Source organism: Spea bombifrons, chromosome 12, assembly GCF_027358695.1.
Source record: "Spea bombifrons isolate aSpeBom1 chromosome 12, aSpeBom1.2.pri, whole genome shotgun sequence".
NCBI lineage: Eukaryota > Metazoa > Chordata > Amphibia > Anura > Pelobatidae > Spea > Spea bombifrons.
Window position 1 is genome coordinate 16,462,552 of NC_071098.1, and position 27,774 is coordinate 16,490,325.

The 27,774-nt window shown below is 40.0% G+C and overlaps 1 protein-coding gene across 1 annotated transcript; it reads right to left on the reverse strand.

Moving 5' to 3' along the window:
* Nucleotides 1-806: 806 nt before the first annotated feature.
* MCAM (melanoma cell adhesion molecule) lies at nucleotides 807-27,774 on the reverse strand. The gene is made up of 17 exons (XM_053451981.1): nucleotides 27,665-27,774; nucleotides 20,801-20,928; nucleotides 15,818-16,016; nucleotides 14,602-14,669; nucleotides 13,612-13,699; nucleotides 13,205-13,384; nucleotides 12,980-13,101; nucleotides 12,246-12,393; nucleotides 11,310-11,425; nucleotides 10,781-10,922; nucleotides 10,573-10,697; nucleotides 10,231-10,366; nucleotides 8,732-8,758; nucleotides 8,573-8,608; nucleotides 7,083-7,224; nucleotides 5,265-5,376; nucleotides 807-1,585 (listed from the first exon to the last, which is right to left on the reverse strand). The coding sequence occupies exons 1-17, from the start codon at nucleotides 27,708-27,710 to the stop codon at nucleotides 1,559-1,561; spliced, it is 1,842 nt and encodes a 613-aa protein (XP_053307956.1). The 5' UTR covers nucleotides 27,711-27,774; the 3' UTR covers nucleotides 807-1,558.

Below are 27,774 nucleotides of genomic sequence, written 5' to 3' on the forward strand. Positions count from 1 at the left end.
TTTGTACATTTGCTCCAGAGAGATTGGCTCTTAACACAATGAATAGAACCGCCCTTACGGTGCCATGCGATCCTGATGACACAGCGGAGACGCCACATGAGAATAGAGCGCTAAACTCTCGCTCTGCGTCCCAGCTGTGGTTGTCTACGTCATCAGAATTGGACCATCTCATAGCAGGTGTGCAGGGGCAAGTGAGTCAAGAGACTGCAGGGGGTGCAAGTGTGGCTGCGGGTGTGCAGGAACAAGTCTGGCATGTGCCCCAGGTTGCTGGCCCGTGCTGAGCTGCTGCTCCCAGGCTACATATGAGCAGGCAATATTTAAATATAATAATGGATGCTCTTACGTCCTGCTTTCACTTGGTGCAGTGAGGATTTTCCTTAATAGGCCCTGTGATGATGTATAAAAGCGAAGGGGTTTTTAGTCTTTCAAGCAGAATGAATGAATGAATGACTGGCTGTTTCAATGCCTTGACATTAATGAGGACCAATCATAGTAACACCGCATATCATTTTTAAATAGGATGTACAAGACTTCATCGCAGGTATACTGAACGTGTACCGATATAGTGTGCTTATAGGTGAATTGAGCTTGCATGTGTGAAGGGCTGCTGGGTAGTTCGCAAACCAGCATATACAAGCACACTGTTTGCTAATGTCTTAAGCTTGTTGTTGACATGTTCATTAAACTTAGAAAATGTTAATAGGATTTTATTTTATCAATAAGAAATGTGCTACTCGTTACCCCCGAAATTAATCTGTGTAGTTATTGAGAACTGTTACTTAACATCTAGGATTCAAACAACGAGGAAACTGACACAAACTCTTTATTTTCACATACTTAAAAAAAGTAGGCAACGCATAATTAGATACTTTAAATTTACAGACTCAAATATATTTATATATGCATATATACTTTATATAGAGACATTTCATTGGTATGTGCTGTTGAAAGGGTGTATCCTGCAGGGTTCTGTTCAAGAGAGAAGAAGCTATGCCGGCCCTTCTATAGATGTAACAATGAAATCCGATTATATCATTTTACATTCAAATAACAATAAAACAGTGCATGGAAGCGGACCTAAGGCCACACAGTAGGATGGAAGAGAGTAGCAATAGGGATTGTCAGTGCTTGCTTTCAGTCTGTTTTATCTATTCTGTTTTGTGCTTAGTCTGCTAGGGGCCACAACTCTACCTTTACCTTTCAAGTAACCAGAATACCCCTTGCCCTGCTATCAATGCAATGGAGGCACCCCGGGCAGTGTAACACATTAGAAAGATAAAGTTGCAGGCCATAAAGGTCACTTAAGAATAAATTAAGTCTTGGGCTTGTCATGGGTAACCAGTCATTCATAAGAACTAAGAGTAATTACGAGCCAGCTGCAGAATATTCAGGTCCCAAAGTTGGTTTTTAGACGAATAAGTAACCTGGTATAAATATACAGGGCAGTTTACAGGGTCAGAGAGGCCAGATGGTTTGCCCACTTCGCGATGTACTTGTATAAGTCCCAGTAGTCAGATTGGAAAAGAGCTGGTCACTCCATGCTCCCGCATTACACCGTTCAATTTCTCAGGTCCATGTACTTTTCCTTTAAAAAGAAAACGTGTTTATTACCAGACAAGCAATACACCAGAAGAATTTAACTTAAGTTTTTTTCTTTGGGCATCAAACTAATTTGGTAATAAATCATGCAGGTTCCTTCATCAGTAAATTCAGCTTTCCTGGACACAAGATTCAGTCTAGGGATTCGATCAGATGCTTGATTATGAGGGGGTTAAACAATGCTCAAAATAAACGAGAAGTTCAGATGGAGGCGACAACTCCTGTGCTTGCCAACCCAACAAACTTTCGATGTTAAAAAAAGAAAAGGCCAGAATATTAGAGCACTGTAGAGGAAAAACCATGAAGCCTCTTGAGTCTGCACATAAAGACTGTATAACCATTTCACCATCCCACATCTTCTTTGTTTTGAAATCCTTAAAGGAGAGAGTTCACCATTTTTGTTATTAGTAACTCATTAAAACCTGTATTTAATATTATTGTGTTTTCTGTTGTAAAGCAAGTTTATAATAACTTGTTTCAATCAAATGCATATATTGTTAGGTGTATGTGTTCTATAGGGCTTCAACAACTAATCGATAATGAAAATCTTTGCCAACGAATTTTTCCTTCTCCCTAAAATACCCCTCGTTTTATAATCCGTTTAAGTAACTCACGGCAGCAGCTTCTACTTACCAGTCCCTCCCTGCAGTCACTGCCGCTTGGCTGCAAGGAGGGACAGGGAGAAAGAGGCGGGGCCAATCGGCAGTGACTGCAGGGAGGGACAGCGAGAAAGAAAGGGGCGGGGCCACCGTGCAGTTTGCAGATTGGCCCACCCATTTCTTATACCGTCGACCTGGCTCAAGAACTCATCTAACTAGTGAGTATAAAATTATATCTGCTGAAAGTTAGGGGCAGTTATAGTTAATGGGGTGTTTAGGGTTAATTTAGGTGCAGTTATAGTTTGTTCGGAGTTTAGGGTTAATTGTGGTTGTTGCGGTGTTTAGGGTTAATTTAGGGGTGGTTATAGTTAATGGGGTGTTTAGGGTTAATTTAGGGGTAGTTGTGGTTGATGGGGTCTTTAGGGTTAATTTAGGGGCAGTTGTGGTTGATGAGGTCTTCTCTTCAGGGTTAATTTAATGCTGAGGACTGAGTGTTAATTTAATTAATTAAATTTAACTTAAGGTGCAGTTAGAGGTAAAGGGGGGGGGCAAACTGAGGGAAATCTAAATCCTGGGGGCAGTGAAGATTAACCCTGTATTTATTTATAAAAGTATGTGAGTCTGCAAACCTATGAGTGCACTATGGCATATCATGGGGGTATACGGCATACCTTGGGAGGACGGAGGGACATTTCTGGGGGTATAAGGCATATAGGGTATATAAGGCATATGTGGGGAGGGTAGTGTGGCATTTCTGGGAGGCAGTGTGGCATGCCTGGGCTCAAATGTACGCATTTTTATCAGTTTTTTTTACTCTGCTGTTTGTTTTTTTACATCCTCCGTTATGTTATTAAATTATTTTAAGTAAATGAAAAATTTACATTTTTTTTTATCCGATTAATCCAAAAAATAATCGGCCAACTAATAGATTATGAAAATAATCGTTAGTTGCAGCCCTAGTGTTCTAGCTTGGTTATACCGTATTTGCTCGATTTATAAAACGACCCTGATTTATAAGACGACCCCCCAAAATCTGAATATTAATTTAGGAAAAAAAGAAAAAGCCTGAATATAAGATGACCCTATAGGAAAAAAGTTTTGCCAGTAAATGTTAATTCATGTAAACTATTACATTTTTTAATAAGAGCTATGATTGAGAAAAATATTTTTTTGTTTTTATTTCCTTGTATTTTCCAACCTGCCCCCCAGTTACGCACATCTGCCCCCAGGCTTGCCACTCCAATATGGCACTGTGGCCCATGATATGCCTTTTAACCCTCTATATGCCGCTGTGCCCCATGATATGCCTTTTAACCCCCTACGTGCCACTCTGCCTCCAGAAATGCCTTATACTCCTATATGCCACTCTGGCATTTAGGGGATTAAAAGGCATATTATGGGGCAGAGCGGCATATAGGGAGGTATAAGGTATTTCAGGAGGCAGAGTGGCGTTAAGGGGGTTAAAAGGCATTTCATAGTGCACTCTGCCTCCAGAAATGCCCTATGCCCCCATTTAAGACTCCCCCCCCCACACACACACACACACACACACACTTACCGGTGCTTCCAATTTCCTGCTGTATACCGGGGCAGCAGTCTTCCTTCTGTTTCCCCCCCATTTAACACTCCCCCCCACCCCACACACACTTACCGGTGCTTCCAATTTCCTGCTGTATACCGGGGCAGCAGTCTTCCTTCTGTTTCCCCCCCATTTAACACTAGACCCCCACCGCACCCCACACCACACACACTTACCGGTGCTTCCAATTTCCTGCTATATACCGGGGCAGCGGGTTGACGTCCACGCAATCCCAACCCCCGCTGCTAGCCACACCTCCTTCCGGCTGCAGCGTAAGTTGTCTACGCGGATCGCGTGGACGTCAACCCGCTGCCCCGGTATACAGAAGGAAATTGGAAGCACCGGTAAGTGTGTTTGGGGTGGGGGTGGGGAGTGTTAAATGGGAGACAGAAGGATCCAGGTCCCCTGCGGCGGTGCTGGAGATCTGGATCTTAGTCTCATAGTCAGACCTCTATTTGAGGTCTGATTTATAAGACGAGGGGTATTTTTCAGAGCATTTGCTCTGAAAAAAACCTTGTCTTATAATCGAGCAAATACGGTAATTTAGCCTGGTCTACAAACATATAGACTCCTTATCACACTACCTCCATTAAGATAACCTCTCTATATTTTATGTATGCCTAGAATCAGCTCAGCATGATAATAGAGCAGAGACATTATTACAACTGCCTACAATAGGAGGATTCTTTATTGGATCAAAATATAAAGAAATTCATTTTTCTTGATATGTTACTTTATACAGCACTGTGTTTAATGTTCAGCATGTTTGAGACCTATAAAGGCTTTTTTGGCAAAACGTGCTTTCCTTCTAGCCAGGGGTGTAACTAGAAACCACAGGGCCCTGCGCCATCATTGCCCCCAAAAACAACTTGTCCGTGCCTTCTTTGCCCCTTGCCCCCTCTTTAAACATACACTCTGGCACACATCTAAACACTCTTACAAAAATTACACACACTTCATTATACTCTCTATCTCACCCCATTTACACATCCATGCTCACACACATACCCATCCATGCTCACATACCTTTGTACCAACACGTAAACCTACATCCCCCCTCCCGCCCCTGCTTACCTCTCGCCACTCCTGCAGCTGCTTCCACACTTTGCAAGCAGCCCCAGGTTCACTGCAGGGTCACATGACGTGAGCCTGATACGTTCCTGTCTCCCTGTGCGAATTCAAAATAGTTTAGACTATTTTGAACAGGTACAATGAGACAGGAACAAGGGGTCACACCGGGCCCCTACAGGCATGGGCCTCTTTGCAGCTGTGACAGCCGGGCCTCCTGTAGTTACGGCAGTGCTTCTAGCAGGACCCCAAGTGCCAGGCCGCAGGGGCTTTTGGATGATAAAGGGACATTATGTTTTATAAAATGTATTCCAATTTCCCAACTGATACAATTTGGAAACTTTTTAGACAGTATGTTTGTGTTTCTCTGGGCCCTTTATATTCATCATGGAGAAAATGTTACATGGTCTGGAAGTTACCTGTTCTCCTGGTGGCTTCTTCTCTTGGGATCCAGGTAGGAGCACAGATTCTTCAGCTGGAGAATCTGGTTTCATTTCCACTACAATTTGATCCTTTTCACTGGGTTTTGTACTGAGAAAATGGAAGGCAGAGAAAAACTGTTAGCTATTTTTCATAATTATTTCAAGAACCAGAGTACTTGCAGCAGTGAGTTAAATTTTTAATACTTGCTGTTGCATATCACTGCACATAAATCCCTCTGCCAGGGTGTATATTATACAAACCTAAAATATATGCCACTTATTTCATTGGCAATCAACATCGTAAGAAATGTGTAATTAATAAGTGTGATATTTATTTTTTTGCTCAATTATAAGACAAGGTTTTTTTTTCAGAGCAAACACTCTGAAAAATACCCCTCATCTTATAATCGGGGTCGTCTTATAATCAGACCTCAAATAGGTCTGACTATCAGACTAAGATCCAGATCCCCCGCAGCTGCAGGGGACCTGGATCCTCCGTTCCCTTCTTCTGAGTCCCCGGTGTGTAGCTGGGCCAGCGTGTAGATGTCTACGTGATTCGCGTAGGCAACTTCCGCTGCAGCAGGAAGGAGGTGTGGCTAGCAGCGGGGGTTGTCTTCGTCCATCGCGCAGCTGTCAGAGATCAGAGTTCCCGCACCGGCGCCGGTAACTCTGATCTCTGACGGTCGGGGAAGGTCTGCGCGATGGACGCAGACAACCCCCGCTGCTAGCCACGCCTCCTTCCGGCTGCAGAGTAAGTGCGTGGGATCTACACGCTGCCCCGGCTACATGACAGGGAAGTCAGAAGCACCGGTAAGTATAGGGGGGCGGGGGAGTGTTAAATGGGGGGGCATAAGGCATTTCTGGAGGCAGAGTGCTCTGTGAAATGCCTTTTAACCCCCTTAATGCCACTCTGCCTCCAGAAATGCCTTTTTAACCCTCTATACGCCACTCTGCCTCCTGAATGCCTTAAACCTCCCTATATGCCACTCCTCCCCATAATATGCCTTTTAACCCTCTAAATGCCAGAGTGGCATATAGGGGTATAAGGCATTTCTGGAGGCAGAGTGGCACATAGGTGGTCAAAAGGCATATTATGGGGCACAGTGGCATATAGGGTTAAAAGGCATATCATGGGGCACAGTGGCATATAGGGGGTATAAGGCATTTCTGGGGCAGATGTGCATAACTGGGGGGTAGGTTGGAAAATAGAAGGAAATCATTTTTTTATTAAAAAAAATTAGTTTAGATGAATTAACATTTACTGGTAAAACTTTTTTCCTTTAGGGTCGTCTTATATTCAGGCTTTTTTTCCTAAATTAATATTCAAATTTGGGGGGTCGTCTTATAATCAGGGTCGTCTTATAATCGAGCAAATACGGTAGTTTACATCAGGAATGCTGAGATCTGTGAAAATGATGGATAAACCAGCATTTCTTGCTGTACTAAAGTTACCTCCCTTCTCTGAGGTTTACAAGGGCTTCATGAAACAATCAATATCAATTGGCAATCTAACAACAGACAATGAAGAATAACTGTAATCCCAACATCACGAAGCGTCCCTGGCACTGAGTTGATTAAGTGTAACACTTCTCAATGTTTGAATGCCTGAAACACTGAATCCATGTAACACAGACCCCGCTGCTGTCTGATCTCACATACTGCGATAAGTATTCCAGGGCTACAGAACCCTGCTTCCTGTGTGATAAACTACAGTGATGATCAGAATGGGAAGAGGGGGGGAAATTTTCCCTTTCTTAAATAAACACATTTAAATGAAAAATAAATGATGATACAGAATACAGTAAGTATACTTACATATCCTGCTTCCCAGAGCGGCCGCAGGGAATGTGCCCCTTTTTGTAAAGGAAGTAAAGCACGGCTCCCAGGATCGCCAAGAGAAGGATGCACACGATGACGACCACAATCACCACGCCGTGACTCCCGGCTTTTGTGGGCTCTGCAACAAATTATAAGTTACTCTCCTTGGGGTAGCATTATATACAAAAGATACATTATGTAGTATGGCAGTCGCTCCCGCCACAAAAACACCCAGTTTATGATAAAAGCCATGCAAACCCCCCTGCTGCATTAGAAGCCCCCCTCATCATTAGTGTGTTATGTTACAAGGCATTAGTTAAACAGCCATGCTCAGGAATATTTTAGACAGGGCATAAAGAGCCGGCCCAAGGCAAAATGCCCCCCCTTATCTACCCTTCCTCTACCTCCGTCCCTGCCGCCCCCCCATTATCTACCCTTCCTCTCCCTCCCTCCCTATTATCTACCCTTCCTCTCCCTCCCTCCCTATTATCTACCCTTACCACCCCCCCTTGTGCTTACCTTTCAGCAGTCATGCGGCGAGTCTCCCTGTTCGGTCTCTGTGCCGGCTTGTAATGCTGAGCGCCGGAAATGAGGTAATCTTCCGGCACTAAGCTTTACAAGCCGGCACCGAGACCGAACAGGGAGACTCGCCACAGAGGAGAGAGAAAGGGGCGCCGAGCGGGTACTGACAGCTTGGTAAGCGAAAACCACTCGGCGCCCCTCTCTCTCTCTTCCGCTTTAAAAAAAAAAAAAAAAAAAAAAAGGGCTTGGGGCCCCACTCGGCTCCATTGTCGGGCCGGCCCTGAGGGCATATCACTAGTTGTGGGCGCTGCTTGACAGAAGTAAAATGTGGGAAAACGTGCAGCCGTTCAGTAATAAACCCTGGCAATCAGTGAGCTAAGGGCACACGGGGGGTAAAGGATAACTGACCTTTCATGGTGTTGTCTTCATATAAAGAAAAAAGGAGAAAAAAAACACAAATGAAGATCACACATTTAACACAAACCCATAGTACTATATCTATAGTATATTCCTTTACTGCTAGTATGTCTACATGCCCCTTTGTGTATATCTTCCTTTGTGATTAATTATCAATGTTATCATTAATTGCATTCCATTCAACTTAATTGAATCTTCAATTCTTATCATTTACGTCAAGCCCATCTCAGTGTGTTATCCAGCAGCACTTAGTGACACCGCACCAACACACTCCCTTTGGACTATGACATCAACAGTCCCTGTGTGGAGCGTGAACTACCACTGTTTCAACCTTTATCACTCCAGGAGGATAATCAAGTAAGACTAATCAAGCCCTTTAGTTTTTAGGAATATATTCTGGAGTTTTGGTAAAACCTTGCTGTGTTTTGGCACATTGGCAGTGCTAAGAGAGGCATTTCCAGTTGCTTTCATGTTATTGCTCCTTTTTTTATCCAAGGTATCCTTTATTCTCCATATTAAGGTCAACTGCATTCAGACAATTTACATACCTGAGCTGGTACCAGTTGTAACTGTAGTTACGGGAGCTGTGTGTAAACAAAAAAGAAAGAAAAATCACTTTTTGAGATGTTTTATGAGAAGAAGTGAGTTATTGCCTTTAATTAAGTCTTGATCTACATATTGCAAAATCACACTGTGAATATACATACCTGCGCTTGTAATGATTGAGACTGGTTCTATATAGAAAAGAAAGAGTAACAATAAATATAAATATAGCCTGTACCATCCCGAAATGATTGACAGACAGACAAACTACGTTAAAGATTTGAAGGAAACGCACACAATTACAGGAATGGCTAAAGTGTTAGAAAAGGTAACGTGGGGGAGGCATCTGCTGCATGGGCATTTAACCCAACTATGAATGTATCCACGCTTTGGGGTTTATTCACTAAAGTGAGAGTTGACAGGATAGTCACTTCACATGCTGTTTCCACTCACCGACATGACAGCATGTGATCAGTGAGTCAAGGAAACTGAACAATCCCCATCCAACTAGAGGCTGATTGTTATATATGGGCATATAAGCCATGCCAGGAGTGAGTAGGCTGCTGAGCTGACTTATGTAAGATAACTCATAATGATAAGAGACCAAAACCAAAACCTTTAGAGGGCAAGATTGCAGGGAGTGGGGAGGATTCTAAAATCTTTATGCGCAGGAGATTCTGCCACATCTGAGATCCTAATAATTTATTTCAGATTCTTGTTCCCGCTTTGGCTTTCCTCAAAATACAGATAATGAACAATTGTAGAAGCTAAGATTGTAGGTTCCGCAGAACAAATAAACTTCAGTTATGCACAAGGATCGAAAATAAAACTGACAAAATTTGGGAGAATGGCATATAAGGAGGAGAGGAAAGGCATTCATTAGAATAAATATTGTATTGTATGATATTGTAATCATATTATTGTTGACAGAGTGTCTAACCCAAATCACATCCACGTATAGCCATGTGTACGAGGACCAGAAACAGTTTGGATGAATTGAAGTGTTTCTGCACTTCTGTCTTTCCCCAGATCCATCTGCATTTTTCTGGCCTGGTGTTGTCCTTCCGCAACTGGGCGGAGTCTCGGTGCACCGCATGAGGGAGGTCTCTCCCTCATTCCTCCAATCGGGCTGAGGCTGTCCTGGTGCTGTGTGCCGAGACTCCGCCCTGTGCCCTGAGCCAGGACAAGTGGACCACCAGACAAGTGCGAGTGAAAAAAACAAACAAAATGCTTTCAGCTTCGTTTCGTTGGGGCCCCTCCTCATTTTCGTACATTCGTACAAACTGATAAACAAACTTTGTTAAAATAAAAATTTGTACGAATCAGAATTCACAAGTCTACCTTTTAAAATGATTTTCATAATACAAAAAAAAAACAAAAAATACAAAAAAACAACAAAAAACAAGTTAAATGAAACTCCTTGTGCGCATAAAATGCCCCTATTGATTCCACTTATGTGAAATGGTGATGGAAGGAACAGTCAACTACAGCCCAGGTACAACAAGGTACTTACTAAGTACTTTAAGATGCATTCTTTATTGGTGGGGGTGTATAGGACATTAGACTGTCTCTTTAAAGTGATTATTAAAGTGCACTTTTACAAAAAAAAGAGAGTGAGAGAGCAAGCGAGCTGCATGGTCAGACACTGTTACATTTAACATACTTAGCTCGAGTTGGACTTCTCCCTGGCTGTTGCCGTGTGTGTTAGAAGCCTCACAAGTGACTGTTACGTTTATCAGGTCATGGGTAACAGGGAAGGTCAGGTCACTAGTCACTTCAAGTCCGTCAATTATTTCTGCCTGTGACATTAAACACATTAAATAGGCATCAGAATAGGAGAAATACATTCAAATATAAAATAGTACAAGGAAGGTAGGATAAACAAAATAAAGAGAATGGGGCTAAAGGAGCAAAAGGCTGCAGAGTGTAGGGGACAAGAAATAATTGTCACACAGAGATGAAAATAACAGACTAGTGATACATGTGGCTTTTGACAAGTAGTTACCACTGTGCCATTAATGGACCAGATAATGCTCGGAACCGGATGACCAATTGCTTGGCACGTCAAAGTCACCATTTGGTTTTCTTCTACAGCTATATGCTGAGAGGTTAGATGCACTTCTGGTCTCCCTGTAACAGGATATTTAAGGGCAATATATCACGATTCTTGAATACAGGTTTTCCCATCCCAAAAGAAGTCTCTTTATCAGCACCTGTAATAATAACTTCCAAGTCCATGCTGACATTCAGGCCCGGTACAGCAGGTAAGTCAACCAAACACGTATAGATTCCCGACATGCCATAGTTTACATCATTAAGATTCAGAAACATTCCCTCTGCTTCAAGATTTTCCTTCTGAAGAGAGCAAGGTTGAAACGTGAAACAAATGGTATAATGCAGAGGCTTCATTGCTTTCTGGTTTTTTTTTTTGCATTTGAGTTCAATACAAACATAATAAATAATTTTAGAGAGATTACCAGTTTTCAAGAATTAGGAAATCTTGACTCGACAAATAATGAAATTAATAATCAAGGATGCTATTGGGTAGTAGGTGTAGCAGGTACACACAAAATTTAACTAATTAAACCCCACGGTCAAAATGCCAAATGACAAAAACAGGAGTTTTGTTACTTTTACGTTAACATCTGAGCCAAATGACGATGGGCACAACCGTGTTTTAAAGACAAAGCGGCACAATTGAAGTGACCGTGTCCGTGTCTGGTGATTGTTTCTTACACTTACTCTCGTCCATGTTATCTCAGTCTCAACGGATCCATTTGCTTGACAAGAGACTCTCAAATCTTCTCCTAGTTTTACCACAACTGGAGATTCTTCAGACAACTTTGGTGAATCCAAAACTGGTGAAAGGAGAAAAAAAATGTAAAGGAATAAACAATATAAACATGTTTTTGGTTAAAGAACCTACTGAAAAAACATTCTTCTTGGAGCATGAAATGCTGTGTTGTATACAGACATGTAGTGAAGTACTAAAGGAACTGGGTTTATTTTATCCTGTCTCACTAACATACTTAATTTAAACGCGTGGCATGCATAGTGCAAAGCATGAAATCCACCACCAACTATTATATCACCACCTCAAGAAGCATGTTACTCCCCATTAAGAGAGGAAACCGAGGGTACAATGGTGTTTAAATGGACCGATTAATATGTAATTTGCAATAATGGTTGTAAAAACACAGCAGCAAGAAATTCAATGACCTAAAAAGACTGCAAACAGTACATTTACTGCTAAGAATGGACAGAAAATGCTCCATTCAAACCATAGAAAGCCCTGGCCTGGCTATTCAATGAGTTTGCCGTTTGTATAAAACCTGAAATATATATATTTTTTGCACGTACATTTCAGACAATTAAAATTTTCTGGTATTTGTGGATTTCGTGCCACATTTTTGAAGGCATCTGAATGCTTCTTCTCATGCAAGTTTCAATGCTTTTGAGTTGCATACAATTTAATAGAGAGACTCATATAACAGTCTGTGTTACTGATATCACTTCAGATTTTTAAAATATTGCAACGTTATATGTTTCAATATAATTATGAGTTTCAATAATAAATATTTGAAGCTCAAAGATTTTTTTCTTCACTAGCCTCCCCCTTTAAAATCTTGGGGATATGTTTGATAAAATACAGCAAACTCGATACTCGATAATACTCACAATGCACTTGAAGCTCTATGTCAGCAGACAAATCAGAACTAAAATAATTATAGTCTGTCCCCACGCAACTGTAGCCACCAGAGTCCCCACGCTCAACTTTCTTCAGAATTAAAGATGGGCCAGTTCCCAGGTCACGATCCTCATCTCTCTATTGTATGTTAAAGAGAAAACGGTTAGTTTAACACGAACTATAAATGTATAATATGGTGTATGTATGAAAAAGGCCATCTTGTTTATAACCTGATATAGCTAGTTTATAACACAAGTTTCAGATCACTTCCTTCTGAGAGGACTATAGAAAAAGAGCAGCTACTTCTGTATCTCTGGATCTCGACAATATCAATAAAAAAAGAATAAATGTCATAATTCTGAAAGATACTTGTAAAGAAAATATGTTTCTAGGTGAAAATATTTCACCATTTATTCAGAACTCAATAAAGCATCACTTTAAAGCTGTTGGGGTGTTGCTTATTGTGGAATGGATGAACAAAATCTGGTTGTGCAGTCACACTCCTTCTCCAATGACTTAAGGGACACCATTATCCAACGCACCATTTAACGTCCCTTATCAATGCAAAGAACTCCAAGCTTGCATACACCTGCATGCAAGTACACATGAGTTTAATAAAGCAGACAAAAAGGAATAGAGTCCCAATAGGGACATTTTAGGGGACACTTGATAGAAGTGTGCAATAGTTTTGGAAGCGCTAGGAGGTCTTATTCTGAAGCCGTACCTTGTAGTAAGTTATTTCAGGTTGTGGATTTCCATTGCCCTCACACTTCAGCTCCACAGTGTCTCCTTCCTTTACTGTTTCGGTTGGGCTCTTCTTAAACATGGTTAGCTGTGTGTTGGGGTCTAAAAGGAGTTACGGTGTTATGGGGAGAGCCATGTAAAGGCAATATATACAATACACAAATCACAAACATGACAAAAAACAAAGCCCACGGCTGGTGCTCACAATACACTGTGATGTTCCCTTTTGCGGACTCCATCATCATAAGGTGTCCTGGAAGAGAGTATGAGACTTCACAGTAGAAGACAGAGTTGTCATCAGATTGCTGGACATTAATGAACAGACTGCTCAAAACTGTGTAAAAACCACTGGACTCTTGAGTCAACTGATACGAGACTTTCACATCTGTGGAAGATAAGAAGAGAAGAAAGACATGAATGGAGAATAGAAGTGAATTAAGATGGCTGAAATAAAAGTAAAACAATGGGCAGAGAGAAAGAAAGAACATGACAGAGAATAAAGGATAAAATTCTAGCAAATAATGTACATGAAAGAGAGGCAGGTGGATTTTTAGAGATTTGGATTATCACATATGTTTCTGGTTTCGGGTGGCATAATTTAGTATTGAATACCTGCATGTCCGTCCCTCAAAGGAAAACCATTCTTATACCAAGTAATATTTGGTGAAGGATATCCGTTTTTGCTTTCACAGCTCCCAATCTAAAAGCAAGGATAACTATTATTTTGGCACATAAAGAATAAAGGAGTGCAAAAGTACAAAAAATATCTAGTAAAATGAAACGACTTTTGCCTCATTTGTAAACAAGACTTTAATCAGTGACACACTTACATTGGCCAAAATTAGAATAAAAATATCCACGCACACACAGACACCATAATTTAATGGCATTCTTGTAAAAACATACAAAGTTTATATTACAATTGGCCAGGCCGGCATGTCCGATTACTCTCACATTATTCACTGCCTTTTACTGACTTGTGCAGAGCCTACAAAACATTTGAAGCATTCTACAACTGCTACAGAAGTAGCGCAGAAGGCTCCATACTGTTTCTAGTAACTAGCATCCATTCACATATCAAAGTTGTTCCTTAATCTATTAGGACTATGTAAAGGGGGCTATTCTCATTCAAACTTTGAAATATGGTCTAAGTTCCATATCATAGTATGGAATGATAAAATCAGTAGGATCATTCCACTGGTTGCTATGGTGATAAGACCACCAATAACTTTGTACCCAAATCCATCTATGTGCCCACTATGTATAATGTTTCACTTGGAAGCTCATTAATTTTCATGGTGGCTCTCCTTCCTGACATTAGTCAGCAGCTCTCAGAAATTTGTGTATTTACATGCATCCAATGCGTTGAACAAAGGTAAAAAAAAAATGTCATGGCCTGCACAGTAACCATTCCTCTTTTACTCCAATACAGAATTCCTCCACGTCTACGAGAAAGGTGTGATCAATATGGTTACTATGAGAAGTTAGAAGTAGACATACCCTGTCATAAAGTGTCACCCTACCATGCATCATTCATGGTGTGAAACAGGGTACTATCCAGCTGTCAGCTATACAGTCCCAATCTACTGTCATATTTCTTACCTCAACACTGTCGTTGTCCAGCAGTATTCCCACATCCACCAGTTTCATTTCTGGTGGCTCTGGAGCTTCTGAACAGAGAGACAGGGAGAATGATATTTACAGTTCTGCCAGGGGGTATCCGGAAAAAAACAAGTGGTTTCATTTAACTTCCAGCAGTTCCAATGACTTTGGGCAATACACAGATACACTAACTATATAAAGTGCAATCCAAACTCAGGGAATCTTTTGGCTTGCAGAGATCTTACAAGAAAGCAAGAAGGGGAAAAGCGAAAGATGAGTGAGAGAATGGGAATTTTTGAATGAAAAAATGAATGAATGGATTAATAAATTCGAAAGTAAGACTGATAAAGTAGTCCACATGTGATTGAATATCTTTCTATTCTGCAAGAACTTGTGGCAAGATGGTAGCTTGCAGAGATCTTGTGGCGTTACAAGAAAGCTAGAAGACGCTCTTTCCCAGGGATCTCCCCAGTAACTACATAGTATGGTGATTTCACAGTGACATCACTGAGTTCCTTTTAAATATTGTTTTTAATGTATTCTTTATTATTATTTAAAAAATATATTTTTACTTTTTTATTTTTATTTTTAATTTTTTTTTTTACATTTTTTTTTGAAGAGGGAGGAACTTTATTTCCATCATTTCTCACTCTGATCTCCCCGTCTGATCCAAAGTTATCAGCACACAGCCAGCAATACTCTATTTGAGGCCCTTGAGATTATTCTGGCAAGATTTATGTCTTATAAAACCATATTGATTTGTAATATTTTTTCTTTTTTTTTTACATTATATTCCATTGTTACTTAAGTATCAGCCCTTAGGGATTTTTCTCAACTACAAAATTACTGGTAATTACTAGAAATTCACAAGAGTTCTCTTAAATGGAGTTTTCTTAAAGTGGATTTATCACAACAAAACAAAATGTATTCAATTTAGAGAATTCAAATATCCAGAATATTATTAACATGCAGTTCTTTTTTAACATAAACAGTTTGCATGCTAAAATTACTAAAATCTATATATCTGAAAATGTTACAAATATTATGCCGGAAAAAGTACAAAGTGTAAGATTTCACCAATATACCCAAACAACTGTAAATTAACATAAATTTACCATATATCAGTATTTATGCATTGAGTCACAAAAATAATTTAATCCTAACAGGCTTTTCTACTTTTTACATAAACATTGTGCCCATTTGTTCCCGTACTCACTGTATACACGTAACTGGACGTGGTGTTCCTTGGATACAGAGCTTGTGTTCGCCGCCCGACAGATAAAAATTCTTTCATCTTGAACACGAACGCTACGAATTATTAGCCTAAAATGTTCTCCCAGTGTCACTCTCTCCTTCAGCTCTGAGTCCTCAATAGACGTCCCGTTGGTCAACATCTTTTGCATTCCGTTTTTCTCCTGTAGGCAAGTAATAACATATGTGACATTTTGACTCATTTATTATTACAGTGTTTTTTTTAGCTTATACAGTGCATGAGGTACAACATACTGATACATAAGGTTAAGCAGGTCCTCCGGGCAAACTTACAAAAAGGAGACATTACTGTCTACCAGTCAGTTTGGTTCAGAGAATATCTATAAGCTTGTTATAGATTACGTGTCGTGTAGTCCAGAGACTTACTCTCCATGTCAGAGGTCTATAAAATGCTTTCAGCAAAATTAAACATCATTTTCCAAAAGCCTTCATTTAATGATTCAGTAAATCTGACAAGCCTGCACTGGATAATGGTGTTTTTACTTACACACACACACATGTATGTGTGTGTGTATCTTATGTGTGTATACCATGGTAGCAGTGAGATTCCTGCAGCAAAGTGCGGTGTGAGGAAACACATGTGGGGTCATTGTAATTAGCTACTGAGCTTGAGATTTCGTCCTATACCTCTATCGCAGCCCTGCTACTGTTGTATCCTGCACTGCTACCTGGTGTACCTGTACCTTGTGGGCCTGGTCTACTACACAGCGCTACTTATTCAACCTTATCTGTATACATCATATAACCTTGTCGACATGGGAATCGTCAGTCACACTAGGGGAAGCTTAAAGCGAAGTTCATTACATAGTGTCACATGTCAGATAGTGTTGTGGCGGTTAGAGGGGCTCCTGGATTTTGTTCTGTTCAAGGTGGCCAGGTAGCGGGGGGCCTTGGGGGAGAGGTGAATAAAAACATGAAAAGAGGAGAAAGAGAGACAGAAAGAAAACAAGGAGAGAGTGGAACAAGAGACAGAAAGATTAGGAAAATAGACTGAGAGTACAACGAAAGCAAAGAAAGAAGAGTGAAGAGAGAGATTAGGAGCACACCATTTTAATGACGGTCACATACACTAGTTAGTTCCTGTATGTTTCATACTAGAATTTTATCACTGCTTTCCTTTTTTTGTGGATAGAACCAACCATCCTGGTACTAGACACTTACTCTAGGCACTAACTAGGAGCAAGCCAATGGCTAAACCCAGCAACAAGAAGTATACGTCTGGGGTTGTTGATTAGAACAGGAACTGCAAGTTTAGTCTACAGCGCTACAGAATTTGATGGTGCTATATAAAACAATAAATAATAATAATAATATGATCTCTCTGATGGAGCTATTTATGTTGATGACACATGCACTGCCATTTGAGAGCCTCCTGAGCAGTGACACACTGATAAGACAACATATGGTTTGGATATCTTACTGAAAAATCTCTGGTGCTCTGCAGCCCTTGACCACAACAGAGGGTAGTACAAGACTGCAGAGCTCACAGAGCCATGAAACATTTATCCCCATAATAGCTGATGTGTATTTTAGTTTCATTTGCTTTGTTGTTTTTTTTTTTGTTTTTTTTCCCCATTTTTTTAATACCCCTACTTGTCTTTAAATGTTTAATTTATATTATTACACAATATGAGAGGCAGACAAATTACCAGTATTGTTTAACACAACACTCAAAGCTATTAAGGGGTTAAAAACCCACCAAGCAATAAAGAGCTTGATTGTATTGCCATTATCAGCAATATTTATGCACAGTTTGCAATGCTTGCTGTACTATTGCTTGCAAAATGATTAGACTCTGTAAGCAAATATCTTATTACACCGACTGCATTTTCAGGAGTGAAAAACATTAAAGTCGTTTAAAGCGGTCATCAAATTAAATATATGTAAAATGTATGTTCCTCATTTTTTGGGGATATATATATATATATATATATATATATATATATATATATATATACACAGTATCTCACAAAAGTGAGTACAATTCAATAACTCAACATACAGCCATTAATGTCTAAACCTTGGCAACAACAGTGAGTACACCCCTAAGTGTCCACCATTATTTTCCAGCACTGCTTTAACCCTCTTGGGCATGGAGTTCACCAGAGCTTCACAGGTTGCCACTGGAGTCCTCTTCTACTCCTCCGTGACGACATCACTGAGCTGGTGGATGTTAGAGACCTTGCGCCCCCCCACCTTCCATTTCAGGATGCCCCACAGATGCTCAATAGGGTTTAGGTCTGGAGACATGCTTGGCCAGTCCATCACCTTTACCCTCAGCTTCTTTAGCAAAGCAGTGGTCGTCATGGAGGTGTGTTTGGGGTCGTTCTCATGTTGGAATACTGCCCTCCGGCCCAGTCTCTGAAGGAAGGGGATCATGCTCTGCTTCAGTATGTCGCAGTACATGTTGGCATTAATGGTTCCCTCAATGAATTGTTGCTCCCAGTGCCGGCACCACTCATGCAGGCCCAGACCATGACACTCCCGCCACCATGCTTGACTGTAGGCAAGACACACTTGTCTTTGTAGTCCTCACCTGGTTGCCGCCACACACGCTTGATACCATCTGAACCAAATAGTTTATCTTGGTCTCCTCGGACCCACAAGATATGGTTCCGGTAATCCTGGGATGATTTAAGACCAATTTAAAGCAGTGTGCAGCGTATGGTCTGAGCAGTGACAGGCTCACCCCCCTCTGCAGCAATGCTGGCAGCACTCATACGTATATTTCCCAAAGACAACCTCTGGATATGACGCTGAGCACGTGCGCCCATCTTCTTTGGTCGACCATGGTGAGGCCTGTTCTGAGAGGAACCTGTCCTGTAAAACCGCCATATGGTCTTGCCTACTGTGCTGCACCTCAGTTTCAGGGTCTTGGACAAAAAACATTTAACTTTACAGAGATTCTTGCCCTACAAGATCAAAATTATTTGAAAATAAAGGTTTAATTTACCCCGGGACTGTAATAATTTATGCTTCAAGCTGCATTGTGGTCATGCTTTTGTGAACTTCCTATGCGTTATCCACTAGCAGCGGGGCAATCCTATAGAACACTAGCTTACTAAGCCAGCTAATGGACCATGAAGCCTAAACGGGAGGAGATAAGCGCCTCTGCAGAGTGTTTTACAAAGGAAAGCAGGGAAAGCCAGAAGCAATTGAAAGGAACAGTCATGGCAAAAATTGTATAATGATCAAGTATTATAAAATGGATATCCTATAATAATAATTGTTAGTACAAAAATGTTTCCTTCTTTCCGAATACTTTGAATATGTACACAAAGGTGTATGACATGCACCACATTATTCCTCCAGACTTTGGTGTATATTGTACATGCATGCTGTTCACGTTTATTACGCGGTATGTTTTAACCTGTGTTTTGCATTAAAATAAACTTGCGTTATTAAGAGATTATTTTCTTTTAACAACTGTGGTACTTCTCCCATTATATGTTTTTATATAGATTTTTTCACAGCAGCAGTTAATGTTAAAGTACACCTCGTATAATTGTTTTCATGTCTAAATGGGATCCTTGAGTTCGAAAAAAAAGACAGTTTCATGAATATTTTAGAGCGTGGAACGGAAAGGTTTTTAAGCCCATTATACAATTCATACACAGGTTGCTTGAACATCACTAAGAAATGTGAATTGTAGGTGTAGCTAAACCTCCATTTAAAAAACTCTATAACTATCGGAGATCCCTGTTTCATCTCTAATTGGTTGTACTGATACTTACTTGTACACCTTTTTTAGCACTTGCTATATGCATTAGCATATTTCCCCTTCATAATGTATTACTACTATTATACATTGCGTTTTTAAATACCTCCCAACAGTCCTGATTTTAAAACCCGCTTTCCCACTTTTGGGGACTGTGGGGATCATGAGTTGGTTGGGGTGATCAATCCTGTACAGCCCAGACCTCAATCACAGCTCCAATGTGGCCAACTGGTATGGCTGAAGTAGATTGGTGGTCTTTTCCCTTCTCCAACCCTGCCCCCCCCCCACATCTAACCATTTTGGACACTTGAAATATTGCTAGCATGATTGGTGAACAGGACATAATAATGTGGATTTATATTCAATAGGTAAACTAAGGTATGCATGTCACCTAAAAAAAAACTAAAGGAGCATAGAAATGGAAACATTTCATAGGAAAATGTTTTAATGGTGAGTGAAATAAATCATTCATCATATACCTAACCTGACCTCTTTTTTCCTGGTTGTCCAGTATGTCCAGAGGAGAAGGCCAGACAAATTGCCAGGGCCAGCTTTCTATAAAGAATAGGTATGATGATCATAGAGGGCCTGTTTACTAAGGGACCTCTGGGAGGACCAGGAAGATGGTCTTAACAACAACGGTGGAGTACCTGAGGTGTTTGTGTCTAGGAACACCTGTATAATAAAAAATGCCCAAAACACATTTGTGATGCATTAAACTAGCTCAATCACAATTTTGCATATTTTCCCAGTTTTTCTGCCTAAGACACTTTTGTAAATCTCCTTTGTTTTGTTTGAAAACTATTTATAAAAAGGGGATGCAAACAGAAATTATTCAGTCATCAAATAAATGTTTCCTAACACCCCGGCCTGGTGGCTACATGAAGAACACACAAAGAGCCTCAATTTGTGAGACTCTGACAGGTACCAACTTTGGCCTGATGATTTCATTATGTCGAAGTGGTCTATATAAATAAAATCCCTCTGCAGTCTAAGAGATGAACCGAAAAAAGGTGCAAGGTGCCTCCATCTAACAGATGACCGGAAAATTCCCAAGTTTTTGGGATCCCGCTTTGCATTTCGGTTGTATGATGACAAGCTGACAAAGTGGACTCTAAACTGTTGTAAGTATTTAGCAATGCCAAAGAGAAACATAAATTAAAATACACACTGGCAACGTACTAATGCAGCTACTCTGCAGATACTTACATAAAGCCACTGAATGGTGGGATGCCAAGAGTGCTCAGAGCCGTAGCTCATGCAGGGAATTCTGACTGTGCCGCCCTCTTTGGCCTCTTTCACCTCCACTCGTGCAACATCTTGCTGTCCCCATGTGCCTGCAAAATAAGTATTTTAGGGCCATCTAATAAATACTATATCTAATCCTATTATTTTCTGTGAACAAAAAGATTATATGGGCAATCATAATTAATACGTTTAATAATTACATTATAAAATTCCACTCTGGTCTATCAAAGCACATATGATAGGGTTCCATCCAGAGCAATATCTTGTGGAGAAGGCACTGTAGACCTTGCATTGTGCCCCCTGTGCAGTCCAACTCTTTGCATCTGCCAATGCTCTAGTTTTATCACTTATGAATCACTTCCACATACCTTTAGAAACATAATAATTAACATAATAAGGACTTAATTGACAAGATATTCTTTAGCAAAATCACAGCTGGGTAGTGCTCTCACAAGAGTACAGATCAACTTTCTATAGCGAGTCTCCAGCTAGTTTTGTAGATGAAACTGTAAATGTTCTATGTAATAACACATGCGCCAACATTTATGTCACACAGTCTAACAACGACCTTGTATTCTGTATCCAGATTGCTATTTTCTATCTCTTTTGTTATTTTAAGGAATATGAGCCCTGGTGGGCATTGAAGAGTGTGAACGCATGCTTATGTACGGCTATTGGTTAATTATGTTATCTAACACTCCAATCTTCACATACATATATTTTTTTATTCTCAATATGTTTTACATCATTACAATAATCCCATCATTCTCCATTTATAAATTGCTATAATTCATTCGCTATCACTCCCCCTTCTCCCTCATACTCTGTTTCCCGCTCCCCCCAATGCATCCTGTATAATACAAGTTCTGTATTCAGTGGTTCCTCTCAGGATCCTTCCAGCTGGTGCTGTGCTTAATAACAAGATGTGTTTCACATTCATACAACAGACCTTTCACGACGATAACCCCTCCTCATATGCTTTTGCATGCCCTCAAGACCTCACTTTTAAAGGGTGGGAGATAGGGAAATAGCCACAGCCTTGTACAACCAAGAAAAAGGAAAAAGGAAACAGGAAAAGTGGATTGCGTGCGAATCAGCATATATTTGAAGCAGCACAGTCGAGATACAGAATTGTATAGGTCAATGTATTGGTATATTTTCTCTGGGCAACAACAGTATAAGATTATTATTATTTATTGTTTTATATAGGGCCATCATATTCCACAGAGCTGTACAACGGATAGACAGGACATAAAAAGTAGCATATACGACAGGTGAGCTAAAGGAATATGGGAGGGCATTAATGCATCCTTAAAGAAGTGGGTCTTGAGGGATATTTTGAAGGACCGAAGGCAAGGGTAAAGACGGATAGGCCGGGGGAGAGCATTCCAGAGGATAGGGGCAGCCCTTGAAAAATTTGTAAGCGTGCATTACTGGCTGTGCAGGTGAAGTAGTGTGAAAACAATGTATTCCCATATGTAACGAAAGGGAAAATACATATATTCTTTACCAAAATACCTGACTTGTAAGTACTGAACTACTTGACTTGCTTTTAGTATGAAATAAACCATTTCACATTCACATAGAACACATGAATTATTCTCATGATGCTACCTCTTCATCATTTTTATTTCCATTTTCTTTCAGCTGTATTTTTATGATTTGAAAATGTTTTAATCAGATTAGAAGTGCAGAATATTCCACATACATAATGGTATTGATAACAAATGTGGATATAATTTTTTTGTTGTGCAACTAACATTGCCTCCTTCTTACCTTCAAAGTCAGAGCAGCTTTTAATTTTCCTTTGAATAAAGGCCTTGGGGTGTATAGGCCAGACCAGCCTTGAGTGAATTAGGCACCTTGGTTTGAGGGACATCTGAATCAAGAAGTGTGTAAACCTTGAGTGTAGGTGATTAAATATACTGGAGATGTCTCCTGTGAGAGGCATGAAGTGAATTATATTTGGTCTAGCTAAATGCATTAAAAAATTGTAATTCATAAAAGGTTCCAAGATACACGTGATTAACCAACTCTAGTAACTAAAGATAACATGCAAATATTTGCATAGACTAAAATGCATTACAGTCTGCAAATAATGTAATATGGACTGTAGAATGCAAATGACACCCTAATCTATTTCTCCTCCCCTCTGAGTTGCCTCACCCACTGTCTTTCTGGAATTGCATTGTGGATCGTGCCGCATTACTTGAAGCTCAACGTTGCAAAGACTGAGCTTTGGTTATCCTGCCACCCCCTCCGTCCACAACTCCTGATATCTCTATCACTGGACAACTACACTATCCAACCGACAAACAAAGTTTGCTGCCTTGGTGTCACACTTGACTCTCTTCTTCATCCCTCACCAAATCGTGACGGTCTCAGCCAGCATCCTAATCATGCCATCTCAATGACCAACAACCTCTAGAACTCACCCTGACTCCACCAACTCATCCCCATCCAAGCTGTCCTCTCCTACTGTTTCACCTCAACCGCCCCTCAACTAGATTGTAAGCTCGCAGTAGAATATTCTACTGACTCTGCTGCTGCTGGCGCTATATAAATAAATGTAATGTATTTTACATGTAAACAGGGATGGAGTGGACCTTTAGCCATACATTTATCTAATATATGAACTTTAAAAATATTAATTATAACACTAGCAAAGTAATGATTTCATGCACGTGTAGCTTGTCAATTTGTTGTTACATACTACTTGTTATGTCCTGGCTACGGAAATTGATGGCGCTATATAAAACAATAAATAATAATAATAATGTGTTACACTCATCTTAGAGAATGGTTACATTGCATTATTTTTAAAAGGGAATGTACTACTGTACTGTATACTCACTATTTGATAACGCTTAATTGACACCCTAAACAGCCTCACCTATGTCACCCAAATTTAAGTGATATCATCAATGATATACCAATAAAACAGCGAATGCTGGAACCACAAACACCAACTTGGTGCAACGCAGACAGGATGCTGCAAGTGAATGAATGACCCTTTTAATCAGGACATGCAATTTGAAACCCTGAGAATTTAGCAGAGAACCTGAGACGCAGGGTCAATCCCATACATTTATCAGCTACAGTAAATAGATTAAAAAATGCAAAGACGACATTTTAGTCAATCTTCTAAAATGTCAGAATATGCAAACCATGTGTAATACAATACTAAATTTAGAACAAAAACTACAGGAAAATGTTACATAAACGCTTCAGTTGTCTTCAGAGTCCTAAAATAAGAGAAATGTAAGTATTACACATGATTGTTCTGCATTTAATTAGAATTATTTAGGAATGTTTTTAGGAACTTGGTTTAAAGCACCGTTGTAGCTGTTTTGCACACAGACCCTGCTTGTGTAAGTGTTACTGTTGCTAAAAGGAGCATGCATGTCTTACAGATATGACAACTTATAGAGAGCTGTAAATACATCTGTTGAAGGCAGTCACTGAAACCAGAGATCACGGCTTCATAAATATAGACCTGGCACTGAAAGAGCCATTGTTATTCTTTGAACCACAAGCATTGCTTTAGTAAATATCGAATGATTGTTGTTAAGACCTGCCTTCTCCTTTCATACAGCAAGTTTCTTTTTCTTAATTGATATACCAGTATATTATCTCCCTTTTCAACTAGATTCTCTCATTCTACAGCACTGTCTAGATTACCTTAAACACAAGTGAGTATAACTAGCGTTATTTCCCAGCAAATCCAGCTTTGGTTTTATAAATTCCCAAATCTGATCAACCTCCCCAAGTATTTCTATCCTTTTTTCACTAATCTCCAGCATCTGCCTTTGTAGACCATTTTTACCCCATGCTCACTCTTTCACACACATAATATCAATTGCTTTAAGTTACTATTGGCTATAGACATTTTTACTAGCTGCTTTACACCAACCTTATGTCTTTACACCACTACACTGTTCTTCTTTCCAGAGGGAATACATTAAAATAGTGTGTATAAAAAGCTACGTTGACTACTGCAATGACACAATGCAGGCTCTGGAATGGAACATAATGGACTACTCTCAGCCAAGTCACTCCTTTTACAATGTAAGGGGTATTGTGAATAAGATTGTAATCTGTGATGATTGGAAACATGCTGCACATAGGTAAATCTATCACAAGCACCATGCACATTGTTAGTCCTATTACAGATGGATTTAAAAAAAAAATAATAATGTCATGCTGAATGAAGCAAGGGCATCAAACTTAGTAAAAAACTCACATATATATATATATACACACACACACTATATATATATATATATCAAATATATTAAGTGTATATGCACATGGATGACTTGCCAACAGGTGTGTCATATTTAAGTAGTTGGGACGGCAAACAAGGAGAAATATAAGTTATTTGATAACTAAAGCTGGGGATTTTATATATTTAACAGGGATACTGTGTCTGTAATAACTATTTTGTATTAGAAAATAATGGTGATCAGTGAGATACAAATCTTGCTCAGGATGCGGGAACTCCCGTTCATAATGGAATACCCTGAAGAGTATGCGTAATTGTAAAGAACATTGGAATCTCTTGTTTAAGGGAGGCATCAGAATTCAATGTGTAATTATAATGAGGTCACAGGCAGCCAGGATGGATGGCATCATATAGAAGCAGAATATTAATAGCAGAAATTTGGAATTTGGAGGAAGGAGGGGTGGCACAGGAATTTATTTCATGATAAGAGGGCAATTAAAAGAAGCTTTTGGTTGGAAGCACTTGCGTCATTGAATCCCAATAATAATTATGGCATGTCGAGAAGGACATGAGGTCAACTGAAGCCTTTGTATAATGAGGAGACATTGTTTTGGAATTTCCAAATATGAATCAGTATAAGTGAAAAACAGACAATTTGCCTAGTGTGTCTGAAGGAGAAGGGGCAAGGATCATAGAAGGAGGGTGTGGGGTGGGGCTGGGGGACATCCATTAATTCAACAAGAAAATGAACTAAGCCACAGTCTCATAACCACAATATCACAATTCTGTGTAATGCAAAATCACAATTAAATAAAGATCAAACGCACCACAAAACTGACGATTACATAAAAACAATTATCATATTCTAATGCCTCTTAATACAAAAAACAATCTCAACATTTACATATACATGTCTAGTAATGCTAACTAGCAACTCAACATGTATAATACAATGGTATTAGAGTACATGTGCACCTGCAGCATAAAACAAAATAAAGCGTAATCAGTATCATTCCTAGAGGTAACACATCAGAGATGTACTCTAGCACACAGGGTAGGTGTATCAGAGATGTACTCTAGCACACAGGGTAGGTGTATCAGAGATGTACTCTAGCACACAGGGTAGATGTACCAGAGATGTACTCTAGCACACAGGGTAGGTGTATCAGAGATGTACTCTAGCACACAGGGTAGGTGTATCAGAGATGTACTCTAGCACACAGGGTAGGTGTATCAGAGATGTACTCTAGCACACAGGGTAGGTGTATCAGAGATGTACTCTAGCACACAGGGTAGGTGTATCAGAGATGTACTCTAGCACACAGGGTAGGTGTATCAGAGATGTACTCTAGCACACAGGGTAGATGTACCAGAGATGTACTCTAGCACACAGGGTAGGTGTATCAGAGATGTACTCTAGCACACAGGGTAGGTGTATCAGAGATGTACTCTAGCACACAGGGTAGGTGTATCAGAGATGTACTCTAGCACACAGGGTAGGTGTATCAGAGATGTACTCTAGCACACAGGGTAGGTGTATCAGAGATGTACTCTAGCACACAGGGTAGGTGTATCAGAGATGTACTCTAGCACACAGGGTAGGTGTATCAGAGATGTACTCTAGCACACAGGGTAGGTGTATCAGAGATGTACTCTAGCACACAGGGTAGGTGTATCAGAGATGTACTCTAGCACACAGGGTAGGTGTATCAGAGATGTACTCTAGCACACAGGGTAGGTGAATTACAGTTAGGCTCTTAATAGGTGCAGTAGTGCTAAGAAAGTTGTGTCTGGCAGCTCTGCACCCCCTGCTTCTCATAAGCACCCTGACAAGGGTAAGGGGTATCCATAGCAAATCCCTACATATTGTAATACATACATTGTTTTATTATCTTTTATTCAAATATATACAAATGTTAAACTCGATTTCTCATTAGTACCCTGCCTCTATGTAACAACAAATCTTCTACCCAGAAAAAACAATCACAGATACATTAACAAAGATCATTTCTGTAGCAGAATAACAAGAACATACAAATCAGCAACACACATACACTCTCTCAAGGGACATGCATTAACCATAACTGTCAGAGACATTTTATAGTTACACACAACAGCAGGTTATCACATACACACAGTAGCAAAGATAATGAGTCTGAATCTCCAATAGGTCCTAATTCCTGGAGTCTTCCGTACAACAAAACAATTCCCAAACCAGCTAACGACATCATCAACACCTTACACAATATTCAGATTCTTCACAGGGGGCACTATGTGGTTTTCAGAAAAGTTCCCCATGTCCCTGTATGCTGAAGATCGTAGTCAACCAAATCATTTCACTTACAGAATGACACTGTAGTATTGTGTCGACTGATTTACAAAATATTTGCAGATCTATTTAGAAATACTTATGTTTACAAAACATGATACATGCAGCTGCATTCTGATTTATCATCTTTAACCCATGTAGTGCCAGAGCAGCACATATATTTACTTGCTCAGTCAAGGATTGACACAAACTTAACAATTAAATAATGTAGATCAGAATACATGGTGAATATATATATTCTTCCTTCCCCAATAGAATAAATAACTATTACCTCTCCAGCTGAGCAGGCACAGGGAAAGCAGGATGAGAAAAGCCATGGCTCTGCTACTGTATACAGCACCCTGCAGAGGCAGCGAGACACTGAGCGAGTAGACACACTGA